Source organism: Drosophila erecta, unplaced genomic scaffold (assembly GCF_003286155.1).
Source record: "Drosophila erecta strain 14021-0224.00,06,07 unplaced genomic scaffold, DereRS2 tig00000126-arrow-pilon, whole genome shotgun sequence".
Classification (NCBI taxonomy): domain Eukaryota; kingdom Metazoa; phylum Arthropoda; class Insecta; order Diptera; family Drosophilidae; genus Drosophila; species Drosophila erecta.
Window position 1 is genome coordinate 419,600 of NW_020825209.1, and position 19,026 is coordinate 438,625.

The window sequence follows — 19,026 nt, forward strand, 5'->3', positions numbered from 1 at the left end:
GCTACCGTTACGAGTGTAGGTATAATAAATCTATGTTTATTAATATTATTATTATTAAAGTTTATCATTATTATATGATCTGGCTCTGCTCGGGTTCGCCGACGCAGTCCTTCGGATGCGGGTGGTGTGCCTTGCGCTCTTACAAGTCGGTCTCGCCGTAGAGAGCTGTGCTGAAGGACATGTAGTCCAGGGCGCCGGGCACTCCGTTGGGTCCCTTGTAGGGCGGCATGCGCTGGATGCAGTACTCGGCCTGGTCTGGCGGCAACTCGCGGCGCAGTTCGTCGGGCAAAATGTATGGCTAAAAGAATGAAACGGGGACACGTTATTCCAGAGTAGCCAGAGAATCGAATGTGCGTTAACCCACCTTGTCGGCTGCCAGGATTCGGAAGGAGTCGATGACTTGTTCGGCAGTGTCGGTATCGGTGCTCTCGCGGGTCATGAAGTCGAGGAAGGCGTCGAAGTGCACGTAGCCAGTGTTGTTGGGATCGACGACGGCGAGGATGCGCTGGAAGTCCAAATCACCCTGGCGATCCTTGCCAATCGAGTAGCCCAGCGAGACCAGGCACGACTTGAACTCCTCGGGCGACAGGCGGCCGGTACGGTTCTTGTCGAAGTGGTTGAAGCTGCTACGGAATTCGTTCAGCTGCTCCTGGCTAATGCCCTTGGAGTCGCGGGTGAGAATCTGGTTCTCCACCTCGTTGATGTTGCGGTTGATAGATGTCAGCAGCTGCTCCCAGCCGACGCGCAGCGTTTCCATCGTATAGTTGGTGTATCGGTTCTCGAAGATCATCGATTCCTGCACCGCTTGGTGGATCTTCTCCAGCTCCTCAATGTTCGGCTTGTAGGCGTAGACGGCCTGCTCGTACTCCTTGAGCCGGTGCAGTTGATCCTCCAGCGATCCCTGCAGTCCCATGCCGATGGCCGTGACCGCATCCATTTGCCGCTCGATCCAGGGGCCGACAATGTTTGCCTTCTCGGCAAACTGACGGCGGAGCATCTCGTTGTTCTGCTGCTTGCGCAGCTCGTTGGCCAAGGTCTGGTCGCGTTGGGGCACCAGCTGGCGGACGTCGCTCCACTTGCGCGTCATGTCGTTCGCGGTCAGGGTGGTGTAGGGGTTCTCCAGACCGCCGGGGATCTGGTGCTGCTTCACAATCGACTCCACTTCGCGGACCAGGTTGACGATCAGGTTGAACTCCTTGTCGGCCTCGCCCAAAGTCGCCTTGAACTGGTCGTGCGCCTGGATCAGGCCTTGGATTTCCTCCATGGTGTGCACAATAAACATGTCCACCAGATCCTCGCGTGTACCATCCAGCCAGTTGTTGAACGGCGCCGCACGCTTCGCGAACTCCAAATGCAAGATGTCGATCTTCTCCAGGATTCGCTCGGCCTCGTCTAAGGCGGTGCGCCTGCGCTGGGTAAGAGCACCCAAGCGATCCCACTGGTCGCAGATGCGCTGGCACCTGGCGTTCACCGACACACAGTCATGGTACTCCAGAGTGCTGTGGATTAAAGCTCGGATTAGTGGGGATCTTTGTTCGAACGGACTGGGGAAATGAGATAACAGATGGCATGGTGAGCGCTGCACGAGTGGATGCGATAGTGGGGTAACAGTATTGCCATTTAAACGATTCCCTCCCCGTTAAGAGAAAAGTCTGATATTGGCACAATTGGCGAACAAAAGATTGGCTTAAAAGAAGCCCGGGAGGAAAATCCGAATGCAAATTGTCTGGCAAACTCTGGTGTCTGGATGGATGACTGATCGGGAATGTGGAATTCTACCTAACCTCACGCTGGACGCAGATCAGAGTCACCATTGGACATCGGTGGCAGCAGGCGGGGATAAATCGAGATTAGACAATGGGCTCGCCCGGGGCAGACACTTACTTAAGTTCCTGGGCGATGGCGGCAATCTGCTCCACGCGATCCTGGTGGGCGGCCAGGTCAGACTCAAAGGCTTCGTGCTTCTTCTTCAGGGCCTTCAGCTCGTTGAGCTTGCACTGGCGGAAGTCCTGCGACTGCAGCATCTCCTCCTTGCCACGCGTCCAGTCCTCGTGGGCATCGGCCTGTGAATGGCATTCAAATAATAAGTTGGGAATACAAGGTCTTCGGGACAGCTGGGTAAGAAGCATACCTTGTGCTTGAATTTCTGGGCCAGATGTTCGAGGCGCTCCAGGCGCATGGTCTCGGCCAGCAGCCATTCCTCAAAGGCCTTCTCGGCCAGCTCCAGGCCCTTCCACGAGTTGGAGATGTCGGACACGGTCTTGCCCTCGGTGGGCAGGTAGGCGGGCCGGTTGGACAGGCGCAGCTTGGTCTGCAGCGTGTTGAAGTTCGTCTCCAGCTTGGCCTTCTGCTCCACACGTGGTGGCTTGTGCTTGCGACGGTAGGTGCGGTACTCCTCCAGCTTCTTCTGCACACCTGCCAGCGAGTTGTCGGCCTGGCGCGAGTTCAGCCAGGGCATGGTGCGACGGATCCACTCCAGCAGCTGTGCGAGTGTATAGGGAGGGATAGTGGGGTCAATGGAGGGCTCGATTTGTTGCTCGATTGACTACTTACATCACTGGCCAGACGCTCGTACTCCTCCATGAGGCGTTCGTTCTCCTGGTTGACCTTGAGCACCTTGCAGATCCGGTTGGCAGCGGTTTCCGCCTGTTGTTGCACACGGTTTCATGGTTGGGTGGGTGGAAAAGTGGGTTGCACATTAGAAGGCTTTAATCGTTTCGCTCTGAGTGTGCGTGTATGTGTGGGCACGGAACCAACTCAGATTTGGAAAAGCGAAAACAAGACGAACAGGAAACAGGAACAGGAACACTGGGCGCCGCAACTCAGCTCAACTCAGCTCAACTCCGCTCCATGCCAGTGATCCGACTCGTACTGAACTGAACTGAACTGAACTGAACTGAACTGAACTGAACTGAACTGGGTGCCACATATAAAGAAAACGTTGCAGAAAATAATAGAAACGAATCAAGCAACAATGAACTGGGCAACAACTGGGAAAGCACAGGCCATGGACTCCATTGCAGTCAAGCGGTTTTGGGATTAGGATGCTCGGGCGATCTGCAGTTATCATAGCGAGTTGTGTTTTCTAGTGTGTTCTCTTTGCCGCAAGATTTTTAATTTGAATCCAAAAAGGCTTTAAAGAATGGGGATGGATTTCAAAATGGGTAATGGACAACGCATTTATTGATGGCGCCGAGTTGCAAGAGGATAGCTTAAAGCCATTGAAGGGTGCTCATCGTCTGATTCGGATGATAGCAAGGTCCCTGCTCGGGCGCCATCAACAGATGGATACGGATGTAGTGTCCTGCTTGTGTGTTTTCTTGTGGGTGGTGGGAGGGATGACTACAGGGATACTGGATACTGGAAACTGGATTCGTATAACAGACCTTTTGGGCGCCACTGAAGCAGTGATAGTACGAGGACACATACGTCATCACCGCCCGCTCATCGGGCAAAGCTGTATTCTGGAGATCTGTGATCGTGTGCGTGTTGTTTGGTTTTATATTTCAGGAGGGTTGTTGTTGTAGTAGTTGTTGTTGTTGTGGCGATAGCAGTTGCAGATTGGTTAATGGCAGTTGTTGGTTTTTTGATGAGCGGAGCGAGCGGAGCGCGCACACAGAGATAATAAAAAGAGAGAAAGAGAAAGAAAGCAACAAACATACAAATGATGGTTAGTCCCAACAGGCATCAAACACTATCAATATTCTTTGAACTTATGCTAAGTTAGTGGACAACTCAAAGCATGCCGGCGCACCGGACTCGAACACTCGACCCCGGGATCGTTTTGGGTTGACTTCAATCTGTCAGGGCTCGAGGTTCGATTCCAAGCGCCAAATCGAACACTTATATATATGCATATGGAAAGCCAGATGCGTTGCAGGTTATTGACAGCATGCATTGGGCACCGTACGGAGAGGGGAACCTTCCAATTGAACTGAGTTAACCAGGAGCTAAGTTCATGGGTGCCAGAAGATCGAACTGCTTGGGTTCGATTGAACAAAGAGTGCTCTCTTGTCCTGCTGCATTGCAGGATAACCAAAAGGTTTCTCCCTCTGAAGGTTGAATTCCTCGAGCTCCGATTTGTTCACGAGCGCAGTTAGTAGGGAGGCTGTTAGCATCGGGCAGTTGCGGATGCAGATACGGATGCAGATGCGGATACGGATGCGGGAACGAACAATATGCACGAGGCCAACGCAAATCGAATCAAGACAAATCCAGGCGATTCAAATTTGATATAGGAGAGGGCGCGATTTCGTGGCGATCCCCGCTGCCCCTCTGGTTGCTGTGACTCTGATTTTGGCTTGACCTTGGCTCGACCTTGGCCCCGTACCGCTGCGACCTTGGCAGTGGGGCGCGTTTGAGCGGCATGGGGAAGAAAGGAAGCGACAGCAGCAGCAGCAGCAGCGGCGGCAACATCGCAAAATCGCATAAAATATACTTAGAACGAGGAAGGCATATGCTCATATATAGATATATATGTATATAGATATGCCGCGCTAGAGCTAGATATTTAAGTGTATCGTGGTGAAGTTTAGTCACATTGTAATTATTCGGGACGTAGGTGTATTGTCTTGTGGGTTCGGGTACATGCGTCACATTTCCAACCTGTTGGGCTCCCTGGAAGGCGTGGTAGTAGCAGGAGACGTACGTCATGATGGCACGTTCATCCGGTTTCGGAGTGTTGATCAAATCTGTCGTTGTTCACCAATCGCAATGATTAGAGCCAGAACCCAACTGATAGCTTACGTCTACTAGTAGTCAATCCAGCGATAAAGCCCCCACCCGCTATTATCGCCAGTAATAGGAGGAGTATTTAATGGTACAATTTTGTATCTAACTTATGGGGAAATCAGTTATCAAGTTAACCAGTTCCATTTTGGTTCTTAGGTTTGCATTTTTGTTACTCTATGTTGTACTCTTCCCATTACTTAACAATACTCATCCTAGATAATCAGTCCCAAAACACTCACCATCTGGATCCAACATGCGGGGAATATCCAGGTACTTCTCGGCCACGTCGAAGGCAGTATTAAGATTCTCCAGAGGATTGTCTTTGGACAGCTTGGCGTAGTCGATTAGATCTGGACGATGGCGATGGATAAGGGCGCAGAAGGCTAGACCATCCTACAAGGGGAAAATAGGGAAATTTATGCAATGATTATTATGGATTGACAATCGCAGCACAAATCTGCAACTCACCTTGAACGACAGATGGAAGTTCTGTACGTTGACGTTCTTGTAGGGAGCCGTCTTGCGCTGGCACCACAGCAGCAGACCCTCCTTGGCGGTCATCTCCTCCACGGAGATGTCCTGAATGGCGAAGCGCAGGATGATCGTCCAGATCATACCCAGAGTCATCTTCAGGTTGCCATCGACGATCTCCTCGGCGCCAATGGAGACCAGGTGGACGCCCTTGGAGGCGATGAAGTCGAGAGCCTTGTTCACGTTGGCGATCTTGTGGAAGCGCATCTTGCCGCGATCGGGCTTGGGCAGCGTCTCGCCGGAGATCACCTCCAGCAGCAGCATCAGCTTGAGGCCGTTGCGGAAGTCCTCCTCGATGTTGTCGATGGCTGTACCGGCCTTGCGCAGATGGCTGTTGCACCAGGCGGTAAATGTCTGCGGACGTGATGTTGAGCATTAATTATTTCACAGAAATGTATTCATTGGATGGAGATTAATGGGAAGAACTATCACCATGAGGCTGAATCCCTACTTAAAAGCACTCTTTAAACAATATCTTCGGTATCTTCGGCTGCACGAAAACACTTTTTGTTAGGGAAAAAGAAAAAGGAATGTATTTGGGAGCGGCCAAGTCCTGAACCCTTGGCATAGTCTCCCCAGCACAACAAGAAACCAGAATTCGTTGGAAGATTTCGGGTTCGAGATTCGGGACAGCTGATCGCTGATGGCTGCCAGCTGTTTCGGAGTAGCTGTTCCCGTTTTTTCGCCACCCATTTAGGGCAGTCCCAGCCAAAAGATCTTTGTTGTTGGCTCTTGGCTTGGAGCTGTACCCCCGCCGACCTCCCATTCGCCCGCGACCCAGTGTTGTTGCAACTGCGGCTGACAGTTGCAGTTATTTTTCACCGAATGGGGACAGACAGACGACGATGGAGCAGCCAGAACAAAGAGAAAACAAGAAAAGACAGCAGGCGCACATGTTTATGTACGAGTATGTACACATATAAACCAGTTCTTTTTGCACACACTTCATTATTTCGGGGGGCAAAACCCCCAAAACCCACAAACCCCCAAAGTCCCCACCCACCCAATCGACCTATGGGTTCGGTCTTGGTTTTGTACGTTTACAACTCGGAATTGTTATGGAGATTTGGCCGGAGGAGGGTGCTCGCACGCCCACTTTATAGCCCAGTGAGTGTGCGAGATCATCCTGAAATCGGTTCCCATTCACAAGCCCGGGAACCATGGGCTTTGTTTGGCTGGAAAATCCGGAACAATCGAAAAGAAAGGGAGAAGGAAGGGCAGCTGGTTGGCCTAATCGATTGACAAATGGGCTGCGCTTATGGCTGTATATGCATCACAATGGATCACCGCTAGAACGGGATCAGAACGGGGAGCAGTCGAGGAGCATGGAGCATGGAGCATGGGCTCCACTTTATTAGCCATTAGCTTACAGTTAGGTGCGTGAGACAAGAGAGCGGCGGCGGTCCGAGGAGAGAGACCACGACCCGATCTAAGCTGAGAACGAGAAATGCAACTGTTAATGCAAATGCCCCTCTCACGTAACGATCACAACGGTTGCTGGGGACAGATTACACATTACCCACTCAAACAATAACAACTTGAACTAGGCCAGCCGGAGAGCGCCAAAACAAGTCGCTCCGGCTTACCGCTAGGCTCCATCATCCAGCCACTCGAGCCTCTGTCGGCGTTGACGTCGGCGCCGATCCACTATGCGGCATCCAGTGTTGCCAGCACAGCCCGGCTTTTCCCGTTAAACATACATAGCTCGTTTCTCGCCTTAAAGTTCATATGCATTGCCTAGCGTCAAGGAAAAAGGGCCTTTTTAAAACATTCCCCTTGTGCTAATTTTGATATTCATCGTTATTCTCCCACGTGAGTCATCTAGTCAAAAGAACGCATTTCAATTGCAACCAACAGGGTTTTTGGCTCTTCTAAACCACAGTTGCCTTGCAGTTGCCCAAACGCCTTTTTGTTTCTCGAAAAACCTGGCAACACTGACGGCGCAGCTTCTCTCTTCGCCCGATCTGTTGCATTCCGCTAACCCGTTTTCGCCTCTGATCAATTACCGTTACCGGGCAGCGACGGTGGCGGCGGCAGCGTCGACAGCAGCAGAGGGCAGTGGCCTGCGTCTGCGCCTGCGCGGATTGCAGCGCAACGCTAGAGTCGCCTGGACCAGCCTGCTGCCTCCAGCGAGTTCCATCTTCCAGATCTACGATGGAGGAGCAGTCTTTTCGGCCGGTCAAGGCGCACGCGTCGGAATCAAGAACAGCTAAAAGCGAGATGAGCACAGGCGGCCGACGGCCGACGTCCGTCCGCCTTCTTTTCCCCAGTTCAGATTGAAAAAAGCTTTTCGGGGAAAGCTCTAGCAGCTCTGACAGCAGCGGCGGCGGCGGCAGCGCAACGCACTCGCTCTTGCACACCCATTTTTAGCCGAGTGTAATTTGAGCGGCCCCATAGCATGGACTCATTCGCACTTGGCCAGGCCAGGCCGGGCCGGGCCAGGCCAGCGGATGGAGGAGGAGGGTGGCAACCTGGCAACCCTGGCCGCTGATCCTCCTCATTCATTCACACCTTTCGCATACATGAGTCACGCGGCGGAGCCTCACCACCCACTTCCACTTCCACACCCACACCTACACCAACGCCCGTCCCCTCTTTACACCTTTTGTTGCGTTGTTGCGATCAATGTAAACACAAAACAGAAACAATTTCGGTGGCTGTTTTCTTTCTTTTTTCGGCTCTCATTATTCAGCAGCTGACGAATTCCGTTCGGTAATTTACGGTTACGAAATACGTGTATCGGGCGAGAGAAAGAGAGAGAGTGGGAGAGTGGAAGAGATAGATGCCACGCATACATGTCCGATCATGTCAAGCTCAAGTCATTCGGCGACCGCCAAAAATCTTCATATTTTCGCTTTATTTTGCATTTATTTTTCTACTTTTTTCGATCTTTGTTAATTATTTTCAGTTTCGTTAGTGCGCCAGCGATTTGTCATTGCATTTTCGCCATGCTTTATGAGTGTGGGTGGCTGATGAATTTCGGACACGGATACAGATACTGATACAGATACAGATCTGTATCTTTGGGTATATTCTGAATCCGAATCGCGTGGAAATGTGGTGCATAGGAATGCTGTCTATTTATAATTGTCAATTTCATTTCACCACCTAGGCGTCGTGTCAAAAACACAGCCTTGCACTAAATTTTGGCTGGCAATTTATAGAATTATGTATATAAATACTATATCTCTAGGTTAGAGCTCTTAAATATGAAATGAGATGGGATGGGTTTGGTTTTGGGTGTGTGGGGAAAAGTGTGTGCTCCACAACATCCTCGATACACTTGCATTTAGGCTATCTAACGTTCCTTTCGGCCTTTTGGCTCTTATCGCTTACGACCTTCAGCTCTGCTAGATGTCCCCCCACCTCAATTGCCGCCTACTTATGGAATGGATCGGTGTTTCCAGCTTTATCTAAACAGTGGCAATTAGTTGCTGTTCTTCTTCTGACGCCATTGGTATAACGGTATGCTTCCGCTGGCACACAACGACAAGCAACAAACAAACAAACATGCAAACAATCTGAACGACAAAAAAAAGAAGATGAAAGGGATGCCAGGGGTAATTGATTGGAAACTGTTTGGAAAATAGATTGATAACCTTCGGGTTTCATTGGGTGCTCTTTGGTGATGTTCAGAACGCTGCACCCAGACAACAACGGTTGGAAGAATCGAATGAGATTTTCGATTTTCATAATCATCAGAGATCGAAGGCTTTTGGATATAGGTTCTATATGTACTACATATATATGTATGTATAGTTCCTGTACAGCAACAAACTATTTTCGTGCTATCTTCAAACATTGCTAGAACAACAAGAGCCATGAAAATCAAGAAAGAAATATTCTATTTTTAAATCGGGCCGCTGAGCTTTTTTGTAGTTGTTGTTATAGCTTTTTAGTGTTAGTCCCATGTTGTTGTTCTTGTTGTGCTTCTTGTGCTGTTGGCTCGGTAAAATATTGAAACATAATCGAAAAATATAGAACCCAGACAGACCAAAGAGCGTATATCCAATACATGTGAACTGCGACTACAGTAGACATTCGAAAATTTGCGAGATGTTCTTTTTCCCGAATGATTCTGGGTCTGTTCAAAATACATCGCAAGGTTAACCCTTCGCTTTCACTTTTTGGTTGGTAGAATATGGAATGTTGCATATTTGGACATAGGTTCTGACCTCAGTGTGATCGAGCTTGGTAAGTACTAAGGATGTTTGGTTTTCTTGGAAAACTGTTGCCTTTAATGATTTTCCTCTTAGTTATAACCCTATCCGAGTAGATTCCTTCTTAATGACATTTAGTGAAAACTTTCTTGAGGTTCTAAGTCATTAAATCATTTAATGCTGAGGCTAGTGATTAAATGGCAGAGCAAGACTTCGGGGCAATGAACAATCACATCCAGAAGGCTTTAGGGACGAGAATATAGAACTGAAGCGCACTCACCTTCTTCTGTTGCTTCTCCCACGCAGGATCGAGCAGGCCCTCGCGCTCCCACTCTTCCTCCTGCTCCATGTAGCCATCTCCATACTCCATGGAGAGTCCGTTCTCCATCATCATCTTGTGGCGCTGTCAGAAGTCCCGCTCGCTCGGTATATATCTATATCGTTCCCTGTCCCGCTGCACACTCTCTCGCTCGCTCTCGCTGCTGCTGGTGGTGCTGTTGTTGTTGGTGATCCAGTTGCTGCTGCTGCCGAAGGAAAACGGAGGTTGTAGGTGGGAGGTTGCAAGTTGTTGGCCTATTGGCCTATTGGCCTGGCCGGTTGTCCGGTTGTTCTTGTTGCCGCGGGTCACTTAACGGCCAAGTCGTTCGACTTGGGTTGTATCTGGTTCGATTCTCGGATTCGGATTCCGTTTCTGATTTGGATTCTGATTCTGGACAGTCTCTATATAACTATGCTTGCCTGTGCGGTGCGTATGTGTGTGACAGAGTGCTGACTGACGGACTGATTGATTGATTGATTGATTGATTGATCGAGCGATGGCGCAAAGCTTGCCCCAATCCTGCAAGCTCTCTTGAGGAGAGGCAACAACAGCGACAACCTGCCACAACAGGTGGTTGCCGCTCTACCCGCTAGCCCGCTGGCACCCAAGGCCGACAATACCAATACCCGCTTTCCTTAACCGATTCCCGCTAATATACCGAGTTGAAACAAAAAATTGAAACATGAATTTGGACTGGCAAAATAGTTGTATAACAAGTTAATTTGCTGCTTAATTATTTTTGCGTTTGCTTTGCTCGTTCTGTTGTGTGTTTTCCGCGCTCGTTCCGTTTCGTATCGTATCGTATCGGTTAAAAATAGTATGTTTTGAAAAAGTTTTATTTTCGGCGTCAACGTCAACGCAGCGAAGGGAAGTGGGCGGGCCGGGGCCGGGGGCGGAGAAGGAGAAGGACGGTACGGGATTGGTACATATTTTAAATAATTTTGAGAAATAGCGCGAATTCGGATCGGAAATCGGAACTGATCCGGTAAATATAGATCGATATACTCGCGGTTCGTTCCTTTTTTTGTGTCTAGTTTTTTATTGGTAGCACTTTGACTCTCCACATAGATCATATATACGCACATATTGTTCGGATTGTATATATATATAAAAATATATGTGGTTTGGCATATATAACCATCGCACGCACACACACACACACACCTCACACACATGCACAGTTTTCGTTACTTATATTTTGCTTTGCTCGTTTTTTTTTTAATATTTCGTTTTTATATTTATTTTTCAACAAGTACAAAAAAAGAACCCAAAAAAAAAAGAAAATAGAGTATACGAAAGCAAGTGAGTCGGTTAGCCAGATATATATACACATATATATATCTATATCTACTCGTGTGTGTGTAGTCGAACCAAACAAAAACAAAAACAACAAAACAATCTGTGTGGACAGCAATTGGAGCAATATCTACGTGTGTCGCTTGCGAAGAGAAAGACCCGCTCGCGTTGATAGCCAACTCAAAACTGATGTCGCGCCAGCCAGCTGCCAACTCTGAATACCGTCGCAGTCGTCGTCGCAGTCGCAGTCACCGCCGCTGCCGTCGGCGCACCACCAACCTCCCCCCATCCGCCCCACCTGCCCCACATCGCGCATCGCCCACCGCACCACAGCCACAGCCACAGCCAAAGCCGTCCAAGAGGAAGAAGAAAAGTCTGCCGTGCAGCGGGAGCATCGGATCGAATCGGATCGGTTTGGATCGCTTGCCATTGCCGAAGACCCCAACATCCGAGCATCCAAGCATCCGAGCATCCAAGCATCCAAGCATCCGAGCATCCGAGCATCCAAGCATCCGAACATGCGAACATCCGACTCACGAAGAGTGGAGCAGCAAGAGTGCCGGAGTGGGAGTGGGTGGCAGAAGAAAGTATGAATTCATGCTGGCCGAAGCGTACGAACCGTGGGACCCTTTAGTTGGGGATGATGAAGTGCGGGCATGCTGCTTTCGCAGGTTTTCACTCGTTTCGTTTGCTAGTCAATTATAGCTGAATCAACAAATGCGATGAATGAATATTACTGTTGAATGTCCTGAACATGAGTTTGTCGAACGATCAGCTAGTTGGATCCCTTAGTCGTGGGTGTGTGTCAAGTAGACACACTGTCTTCTAAAAGCAATGGGTATCGCAGGTACCGAACGCCTTCCTTCTGCTTTTTGCTCATTTGCAGCTGCGGTGCTCCGGTGCGGGCTGCTCCCCTTGTTTTTGGTGCGGCTGTGCCAAAGAGAGCTGTCGGACCCCCATTAGTGAAATTGGTAGGAAAATGCAGTTGCAGGCGACACGAAGTAACGATAAAGAAAGTAAGAGAGCGCCGAAAGGGGGACACCCTGTATGGCGTATGCTGTGCGCGATATGCGAAGACGACAACAACTTGTTGGCCCCACGTCAGCGCGTCTGACTCCCCACCTCCCTGGTTTTCTCCTCGTCTGTCAGCAAGTCTCCGCGGTTCAGACAGCATCCACCCAAAGCCCCCCCCTCGTGGGTCTTCGGAAAACGCCCCCGCATAACTACGAAAATAGCAAATTGTTAATTTCGCTTCGAAAACTCTTTTCCAATACACACACGAAAATCGCAAATCGTCGAAGGAGATGGAAATAAGGGGTGAGGGGTATTTGGGGGGGGGGGGGGGGGGGGGGCGAACACATGATTTTATTGGCATGCTTTCATGGTTTTTCCGTGCGAAACATTTCATTTTTCATTCCACATTTCACATTTCACATTTTTTAACACGCTGCTACATAGGACTATTCGTGTGGGCTTCTGGCTTCTTCTTGTCGGTGGAGAGAGAGGAAATTTATGAAATTTATTAAATATGCTCGCCACACACAAAATCAAGGATAGCTATTAGCTAGACCAATAAAAACCACCCACAATAAGTGTGGAAACACTGCCATCTCTTTCTAGCATTCCACCCCTCTCTTTCACTCTGTGTGGAAGCTTTCAAAAGCTCTAGATCTTTTGGGTGAATGGAGAATCTGAGAATACGCCAGGATCTCCGCCAACAGCAGAGTATTGTATCCGTCGATTTGTCCCAATTTTAAGATATTCCTTTGGGGTGAGATATAGCGATAAGATACAACGATATAGACAGAGATAGAGCCTCAATCTGCCTATTTATAGAACATAATGTGCGTCGTCAGCGGCGAGTTTTGTTCTTTTTTCAAAAACAATATCTATTCTTAGTCGCTGCTTGTGCGTTAATACCATATTTTTGTAAATACATACTAACATACATTCGCGCTGAGACATAAATTTTATAAAAATTGACCAAATGCCATCTGAGAGGCCGCAACATCAAGGTGAGGAGTGGGGTCCATAAGGCGGCCCCCAAACCAAAAATCAATGGGTACGGGACGCAAACAAGGCGTACAGTGCGGTTCGAAAGCGAAAAGCGATCCTTTCGGAATCACGATAGAATGGCGTTCTAGATACTGAACATTTTACACATCACAAGAGTATTCAACGAAGTATTACCAGCTATGTTTTAACATCATTTTACACAGGGCGATATTTATTCTAGCTTAAAAACTTAAAACCTTTGAATGGTGGTAAAATAAAATAAATTGCTTTAAAAATGCGCAGTAGTTTTAAAATAGAATGGCTATTTTTGAAGAGTTTCCGCAGTGAACTTTATTTATTACCTCCACCTAATTATATCACAGATATATTAAAAAAAAAAAAAGAAAACCATTCAAGAGCTGGCAGAATAAGCCAGTTAACTATTAATACAAAAATTGTTTTGCCAAACATACATATGTTTAATAGTATAAAACTGAACATTTTAAAATATCCGCGCATATAGCCTTTTCATGGATGTACATATATACATTTCCGTCTTCGGGACAGTCACTAGATTTCTTCTTACAGTCCCGAAACGCACCGCTTATATACGCATATAAAGGCATATATTCGTGTGGACAATTGGATTAATCGCAGATCCGCAGATAAAACGACCATATATCTTGTTATGCAGTTTATATTTTATACATAGATATATTTTGTTGGTTTTCGTCTGTGATTTCTGTATCTCGCATCTAATTGATAACGTTTGGGTACATTTATGTTAAAAAGTAATTACAATTGATTTAGAACGGGGCCAGCACCGCAGATATGCGCCTGCTGACATATATATTTATGCTGAATTTGTATGTTTACATACGTCTGTAGATCATAACTATGCATTAATTTTAACCTTTATTATAATAAATTTACTCATTTAGCTTTAGTTTAACTTTTACTCTGCTTGTGTGCTTCTGTACTTTCGTGTTTTGTGTTCTTTTCAAGTTTTGGATTTTGTTTGTTTTTCGTTTACTGGGACATAAACGTCGAGGAGGCTAATCTTCATCTTAAGGAAAACATTTTCTATATCAATAATAATAATATTAGGTAATAAAAAAAAATAAACAATTACATACACATTTTGCGTAATATTAGGGGGACTTTTGTGGGATCTAAGGGGATAGAGAGGAGAAATGCAAACAAACGCAATCACAATGAAACATTCTTCGGGTGGAGAACGGGGGCGACTTTAGAGTCTGAACCCTACTCCAGTTTCATCGCCAGGCCGGGCGGCGGCGGCGCCTCCAGCTGTTCGAGAAAAAGCTCCTCCAGCGGCCGGTCGCTGGTGATGCGGAAGAGGAACAGGTGATCCTGGCACTTCAGGCTGATCGATCGCAGAGCGGGCAGACGCAGCAGCAGTTGCGCGAAGCGTCCATCGTCGCCCGGATGTTCCAGGCGGCAGTGCTCGTCCAGGCAGGCGTATACCTTCTCGCGGCACATCTCAATCTCCGCCCGGTTCTTGATCCCGCGAATGTCCGGGTTGTACAGTATGATGGCCTTCAAGCAGGACAGCTCGCGTCGGTCCAGATTCAGTCGCTTCATCTTCACGCTCAGCTCCGATAGGATGCGGTCGAAGATGGCTGAAACACCGGCCTTGATCGCACTGTTGCGATGGTACGAGAAGCTCTGGTTGAGGAACAGCTGCTGCGGCTGCAGGCCCGGTGATCGTCGCTCAAAGGAACCGTCGTGGCCTAGTCCACCGCCCCCGCCGCCTCCAGCACCGCCGTCATCCAGCGAAACGATGCTGCACCAGGCTACGTTCGCAATGAGCAGCTCGATCCAAGCGGCTTTTAGCAAAATCACCTGGTCGTCCAGCGGCACCTGGGCAAAGTGCGGCATCATGCGCGCGTATTCGACCATCTGGAAGAGCTGTTTGTTGACCACTTGGCACAGGGCCGACACGGCACCCTTGTAGTCCGGCTGAACTGTGGAATAGGGACCGACGCGCAGGAACGTCAGTGCCCGATCGCCGCACTGGGTCTCCGCCCGCTGCTCGGCCTCTATGATGCGCTCGATCGAGAAATCCCTGGACACGCTGTTGGTCATGAAGTCATCGGAACCGTTGCCACTGCCCATTCCGCCAGAGACGCCGCCTCCTCCTCCACCACCCGAGCTGGATCCGCCTACCGAGCCTGGACCGCTACTGCCGCCACCGCTGGCGCTCAGCCTACCCGCCGCATTACGGGCGCCGCGTTGACGCTCCTCCTGGACCGCCTCGCGTTTCATGCCGCAGGTTAGGCACTTCTGGTAGCGGCAGTATTGACAACGGTTCCTCTGCCGCTTGTCGATGATGCAGTTGCGGTTCTCCCTGCAAGCATATGTGAGATCCTTGCGCACTGTGCGCTTAAAGAAGCCCTTGCAGCCCTCACAGCTATACACGCCGTAGTGTTTGCCGCTGGCCCGATCTCCGCAGATGGAGCAGAGGTGTTTACTGCCGCTCAGCGGATGGTTAGGCGGATACTGCTGTTGGACAGCAGAGGCAGCTCCTGCTGCCGAATTGGGCGCCTGCGCCATTTGGGCGTCTCCGGCGCTGTTGTTGTTGGAGCTGGCGGAGTTGGAGCCGGGCAGCACGTGGACCATGGACATGGCCTGCATGAAGGGCACGGGACTCTCGGCCTTGGGCGAAAAGCTGCTGTTGTTGCTGTCGTTCAGCTGCGAGATGTCCGGTTTGACCTCCTCCTTGATGTGGCTCAGCCGAAAGCTGGCGTCCTGGTCGCAGTTGTCCATCCTGGGCTTGTGATGTTGTGCTGGGTATATTGGGGGAACTGGGGGCAGCGCCTCCTCCGCCTACCGGTTTCTTCTTGCTCGTTCTCTTCGTGTGTATGTGGTGTGTCTTGCCTCGCTTTCGCCTCTCTGTTGGGGTTTCACTTTGCCAACGCCACCGTGTCCGTCCGTCCGATTTTTCGTCCGTTGGGCGAAGTGGAGCAGGTTGCAGTTTCGTTGTTGGTGGGGTCGTTGCTGCATTTACATAATCTTGAGCCGATGGAGCCGCGCACTTTATTCGCTCGCCGCCAAACAATTGCGCTTTTTACCAACAAACAAAGAATGCCAGACTTTCTGACTAATGAATAAATACCTTTTTTCGCGTCGACATTTTTTCTCAACAAAGACAATCTCACCACAACGACGCAACTCACCATCGTAGAGATGGACTGTGACACAGGTTGCGTCGTCACGATTCACAGTCACGACTGCTGGACACTGAATAAAATTACCTACGGCGATAGTATTACCTTAGGTCAAGCCTAATCGGATGTTTGCATAAATAAGTACCTATAAAATGCCATACTAATCTTTTTAAGTAAGACACGACATAAGCACATATATCGTTCTTTCAATTTAAGCACTGATTCGTGACTGGCCGCCCTCGCATCTCTAACTCACCACAAAGTGGACAGGGCTGTTCCCCTACTCACACAAACCATTTTTAGTGGGCGTAAATGACCCAATTGCATCGCAGTTGCCACAGAAATTTGTGTTTTTACTTTGGTAACCAACGCGCAATCAATCAATCAATTAGTTCAGTCGAAAACCAGAAAGCGGGAGTAGCGACAGCCCTGGCGGCGCCATTGCAAAACTCACCGCACCCACGGCGCATGCAACCCTGCGTCAGTCTGGCTCCCCTCCTCACCGCCTTGCCACCCACACAGTGCAAAAATAATTTAGCGCCGCTGCAATTATGCAGAATAGAAATGCAAAATGGAGACGTGAATGTGCGCCAATTTCACCGCTGCCGGCGGCAACCTCGGCCCCAAATCGCAATCGCCGTCGCCGAGAATCGAGCGGTTATGCTACTGAACCGCGAATCCAAGACCAAACGGAACCAGAATTGGGCGAAATGCAAATGGAAGTGCAACTTACTTGCAGCCAGTGGCTTTCGATGCGCCGCAAGGTGAAGCTTGTTTATTTACTTTTTACTTGACTATCAGTTATCCGTGCTCGCGAGCACACACACACACACACAGGCACGTCACTGACTCGGCAACACCACACGACGCTGATTTAATTTGTTGCAATCTCTATTGTAATTGTAGTAATTGAGTCCATCCCATCATCACAAAGAGACGCGACGCGGTAATTGGCATTCGCAAGAAGAAGCATTTCGCGAAACAACAGCTGACAGCGTGGTGAGAAAGCGATTACGGGGGGCGGCGAACTGGTTTGGCTGTGGTAAGTATGCCGTCGCGGTGAGTTATCGTGGTTCGGTGAAAAACAATAGCACATTATAGCCTGTTTCCACGTCACTTGATGCTCCGAAATTCTCATAGTTAGTTCGCTATAGATATATATTTTTATACGATAGTTAAGAAACAACGATTAACGGTCTGCCCAAAATTTCCATGCCGAGTTAGAGCAGAGGTGCAATTTGGAATTTAAATAGTTGTAGATATGTTTAACATTATCAATGGTTATATCAAATGGTTAGAAACCATCCCATCAAGAAAGTTAGTGCTTACAACAGCGTATATTTTTGTATATTTATTTAATTATTGGTATACAAAATCAACTAAAATGCGATATTTAAAATAATTCGACTTTTCTGATATCTCGATTCGGGTATTTCGTATTTTTTTTTATTGGGGATTCTTATCTTGTTCTAATGTTCTTGTTAATCTTTTTTTTTGCTAAGCCTTTTAAGTTTCGCATGTCCGTTTCCCAATAACATCAGACTCGGTTTCGAGTGGGTAATCCAGCTTACGGCGGCGCTTTCGTTTGTTTGTTTACGGCTTTTAATCAACATCCGAATCCGGCTCTTCATGCAGATTGTCGGGTTTAGAATTGCGGACAGCAAGGGCCCCGATCCGCTGGTTAAGATATTCGATCTCTTCTTGGTACAAACCCGTCTCGTAAAGCAGATTCTCGTACTCCCTCATAATTCCCATATAATCGCTGCTGCTGAAGCTGCTGCTGTTGTTGCTGCTGCTGCTGTGCCCACTGCTGTTGTTGCTGCTGCTGCTGCGACTGCAGGCGCTCTGACCTTGGGGCAGATTATGGCCGCCCCCACTGCCCCTCTGTGCGGATGCACTTACCGGAGACTCCTCAAAGTCCAGATAAAGCTGAAAATACTCGGCATCCTGGGAGCGGCAGATGGGGCAAGTTCTTGACCTGCAAAACGTTTGAACTCGGCGATAAGATTTCACGGCACTTTGATTTGAGGCACTTCCACTGATTTAAATCACTTTTCTATGCAGTAGCTGGAATGCTCTCTTTGTGTCTGTGGCTCATCACATTCAGTTTCACTTACTGCTTCCTCCAGCGGTCCAGGCACTCCTCGTGGAACGCGTGTCCACAGCTGCCGGCGTTTATGTTGTCCGAGGTGCGAAACCGATCCGAACAGATCGTGCAGATTACTTTGTTATGGCTCATTCCGCTCCGATTTATACCTATGTAGCTCGATTCGATCCGATCAGTTTCGATCTCCCTGTGCCGTATTGCTGCTCGGCCGGTGACAGCGGACTGAATGAATGCAACTCGCTGAATAAAGCGTTTCGCTGATAACCATTCAGGAAGCCACAGTACACTCCACTCAGTCCTCCCCTCGTCGGCACTCGTCGGCCCTCTCGAGCTCTCCCGTGCACTCCCCCTGCGCCCTGCTGACTCCAGAGCCAGCCCACCTTAATAAACCGCCCCACAAAAGTGGGAATATGAGCCGCTAAATGGGGACAACGATGGCCTACGCCCAGTTAAAAACATGTGAGATAAAGCTCTATTACGAGATTCGAACATTTAAAGAGCCGACAGTCCAGAAACCTAAAGTTCATTAAATCTATTAACTTGGCGAACTTTCAGGTTCGCAGTTTATATGGGCAGCGAGAGAATTGATAAGGTCATTCTAAAATATGATTTCCCCGGTATTTCTTTGTTTCAAAAACATTATTATGATGACGGCTTAAGCAACTATCAACTTCAAACATCATTAATAAGTTCAAGTGC

General features: G+C 48.8%; 4 protein-coding genes across 9 annotated transcripts in view; 1 reads left to right on the top strand and 3 right to left on the bottom strand.

Annotated features, from left to right (window-relative positions):
* On the bottom strand, nucleotides 1–17,263 carry LOC6555557 (alpha-actinin, sarcomeric). 6 transcript variants are annotated; one of them, XM_026982071.1, is made up of 11 exons: nucleotides 16,954–17,042; nucleotides 9,703–9,946; nucleotides 5,200–5,616; nucleotides 4,971–5,124; nucleotides 4,597–4,691; nucleotides 3,387–3,464; nucleotides 2,554–2,646; nucleotides 2,132–2,482; nucleotides 1,885–2,063; nucleotides 365–1,499; nucleotides 1–298 (listed from the first exon to the last, which is right to left on the bottom strand). In XM_026982071.1, exons 2-11 carry the CDS (start codon nucleotides 9,814–9,816, stop codon nucleotides 140–142), a joined length of 2,775 nt encoding a protein of 924 aa, XP_026837872.1. In that variant the 5' UTR covers nucleotides 9,817–9,946; nucleotides 16,954–17,042; the 3' UTR covers nucleotides 1–139. The 6 variants fall into 6 exon arrangements, with proteins under 6 accessions (XP_026837872.1, XP_015008734.1, XP_015008733.1 ...); XM_015153248.2 differs by lacking the exon at nucleotides 4,597–4,691 and having other exon boundaries at nucleotides 3,387–3,472; nucleotides 16,954–17,263; XM_015153247.2 differs by lacking the exon at nucleotides 3,387–3,464 and having other exon boundaries at nucleotides 4,540–4,691.
* On the bottom strand, nucleotides 13,714–16,274 carry LOC6555558 (protein ultraspiracle). The gene has a single exon (XM_001982547.3). It carries the CDS (start codon nucleotides 15,817–15,819, stop codon nucleotides 14,296–14,298), a length of 1,524 nt encoding a protein of 507 aa, XP_001982583.1. The 5' UTR covers nucleotides 15,820–16,274; the 3' UTR covers nucleotides 13,714–14,295.
* Nucleotides 17,185–19,026, top strand: part of LOC6555561 (G-protein coupled receptor moody) — a 13,053-nt gene continuing 11,211 nt past the window's right edge. The window contains exon 1 of the mRNA XM_015153326.2: nucleotides 17,185–17,262. The gene's annotated coding sequence lies outside the window, so the exon portion shown is untranslated. The remainder of the gene's footprint in view (nucleotides 17,263–19,026) is intronic.
* Nucleotides 17,567–18,863, bottom strand: LOC6555559 (RING-H2 finger protein ATL7). Its single transcript, XM_001982548.3, has 2 exons — nucleotides 18,338–18,863; nucleotides 17,567–18,198 (listed from the first exon to the last, which is right to left on the bottom strand). The coding sequence occupies exons 1-2, from the start codon at nucleotides 18,457–18,459 to the stop codon at nucleotides 17,823–17,825; spliced, it is 498 nt and encodes a 165-aa protein (XP_001982584.1). The 5' UTR covers nucleotides 18,460–18,863; the 3' UTR covers nucleotides 17,567–17,822.

What these genes read in the sequence shown, in the direction of transcription:
- LOC6555557 (XM_026982071.1), bottom strand. Translation starts at nt 9,816, where the DNA reads ATGATGATGGAGAACGGACTCTCCATGGAGTATGGAGATGGCTACATG. An exon ending in GGGAGAAGCAACAGAAGAAG is followed by an intron (nt 5,617 to 9,702) that starts GTGAGTGCGCTT and finishes TCACGTCCGCAG; the next exon opens with ACATTTACCGCCTGGTGCAA. An exon ending in CCCAGAAATTCAAGCACAAG is followed by an intron (nt 2,064 to 2,131) that starts GTATGCTTCTTA and finishes TGCCATTCACAG; the next exon opens with GCCGATGCCCACGAGGACTG.
- LOC6555558 (XM_001982547.3), bottom strand. Translation starts at nt 15,819, where the DNA reads ATGGACAACTGCGACCAGGACGCCAGCTTTCGGCTGAGCCACATCAAG.
- LOC6555559 (XM_001982548.3), bottom strand. Translation starts at nt 18,459, where the DNA reads ATGAGCCATAACAAAGTAATCTGCACGATCTGTTCGGATCGGTTTCGC. An exon ending in CTGGACCGCTGGAGGAAGCA is followed by an intron (nt 18,199 to 18,337) that starts GTAAGTGAAACT and finishes AACGTTTTGCAG; the next exon opens with GTCAAGAACTTGCCCCATCT.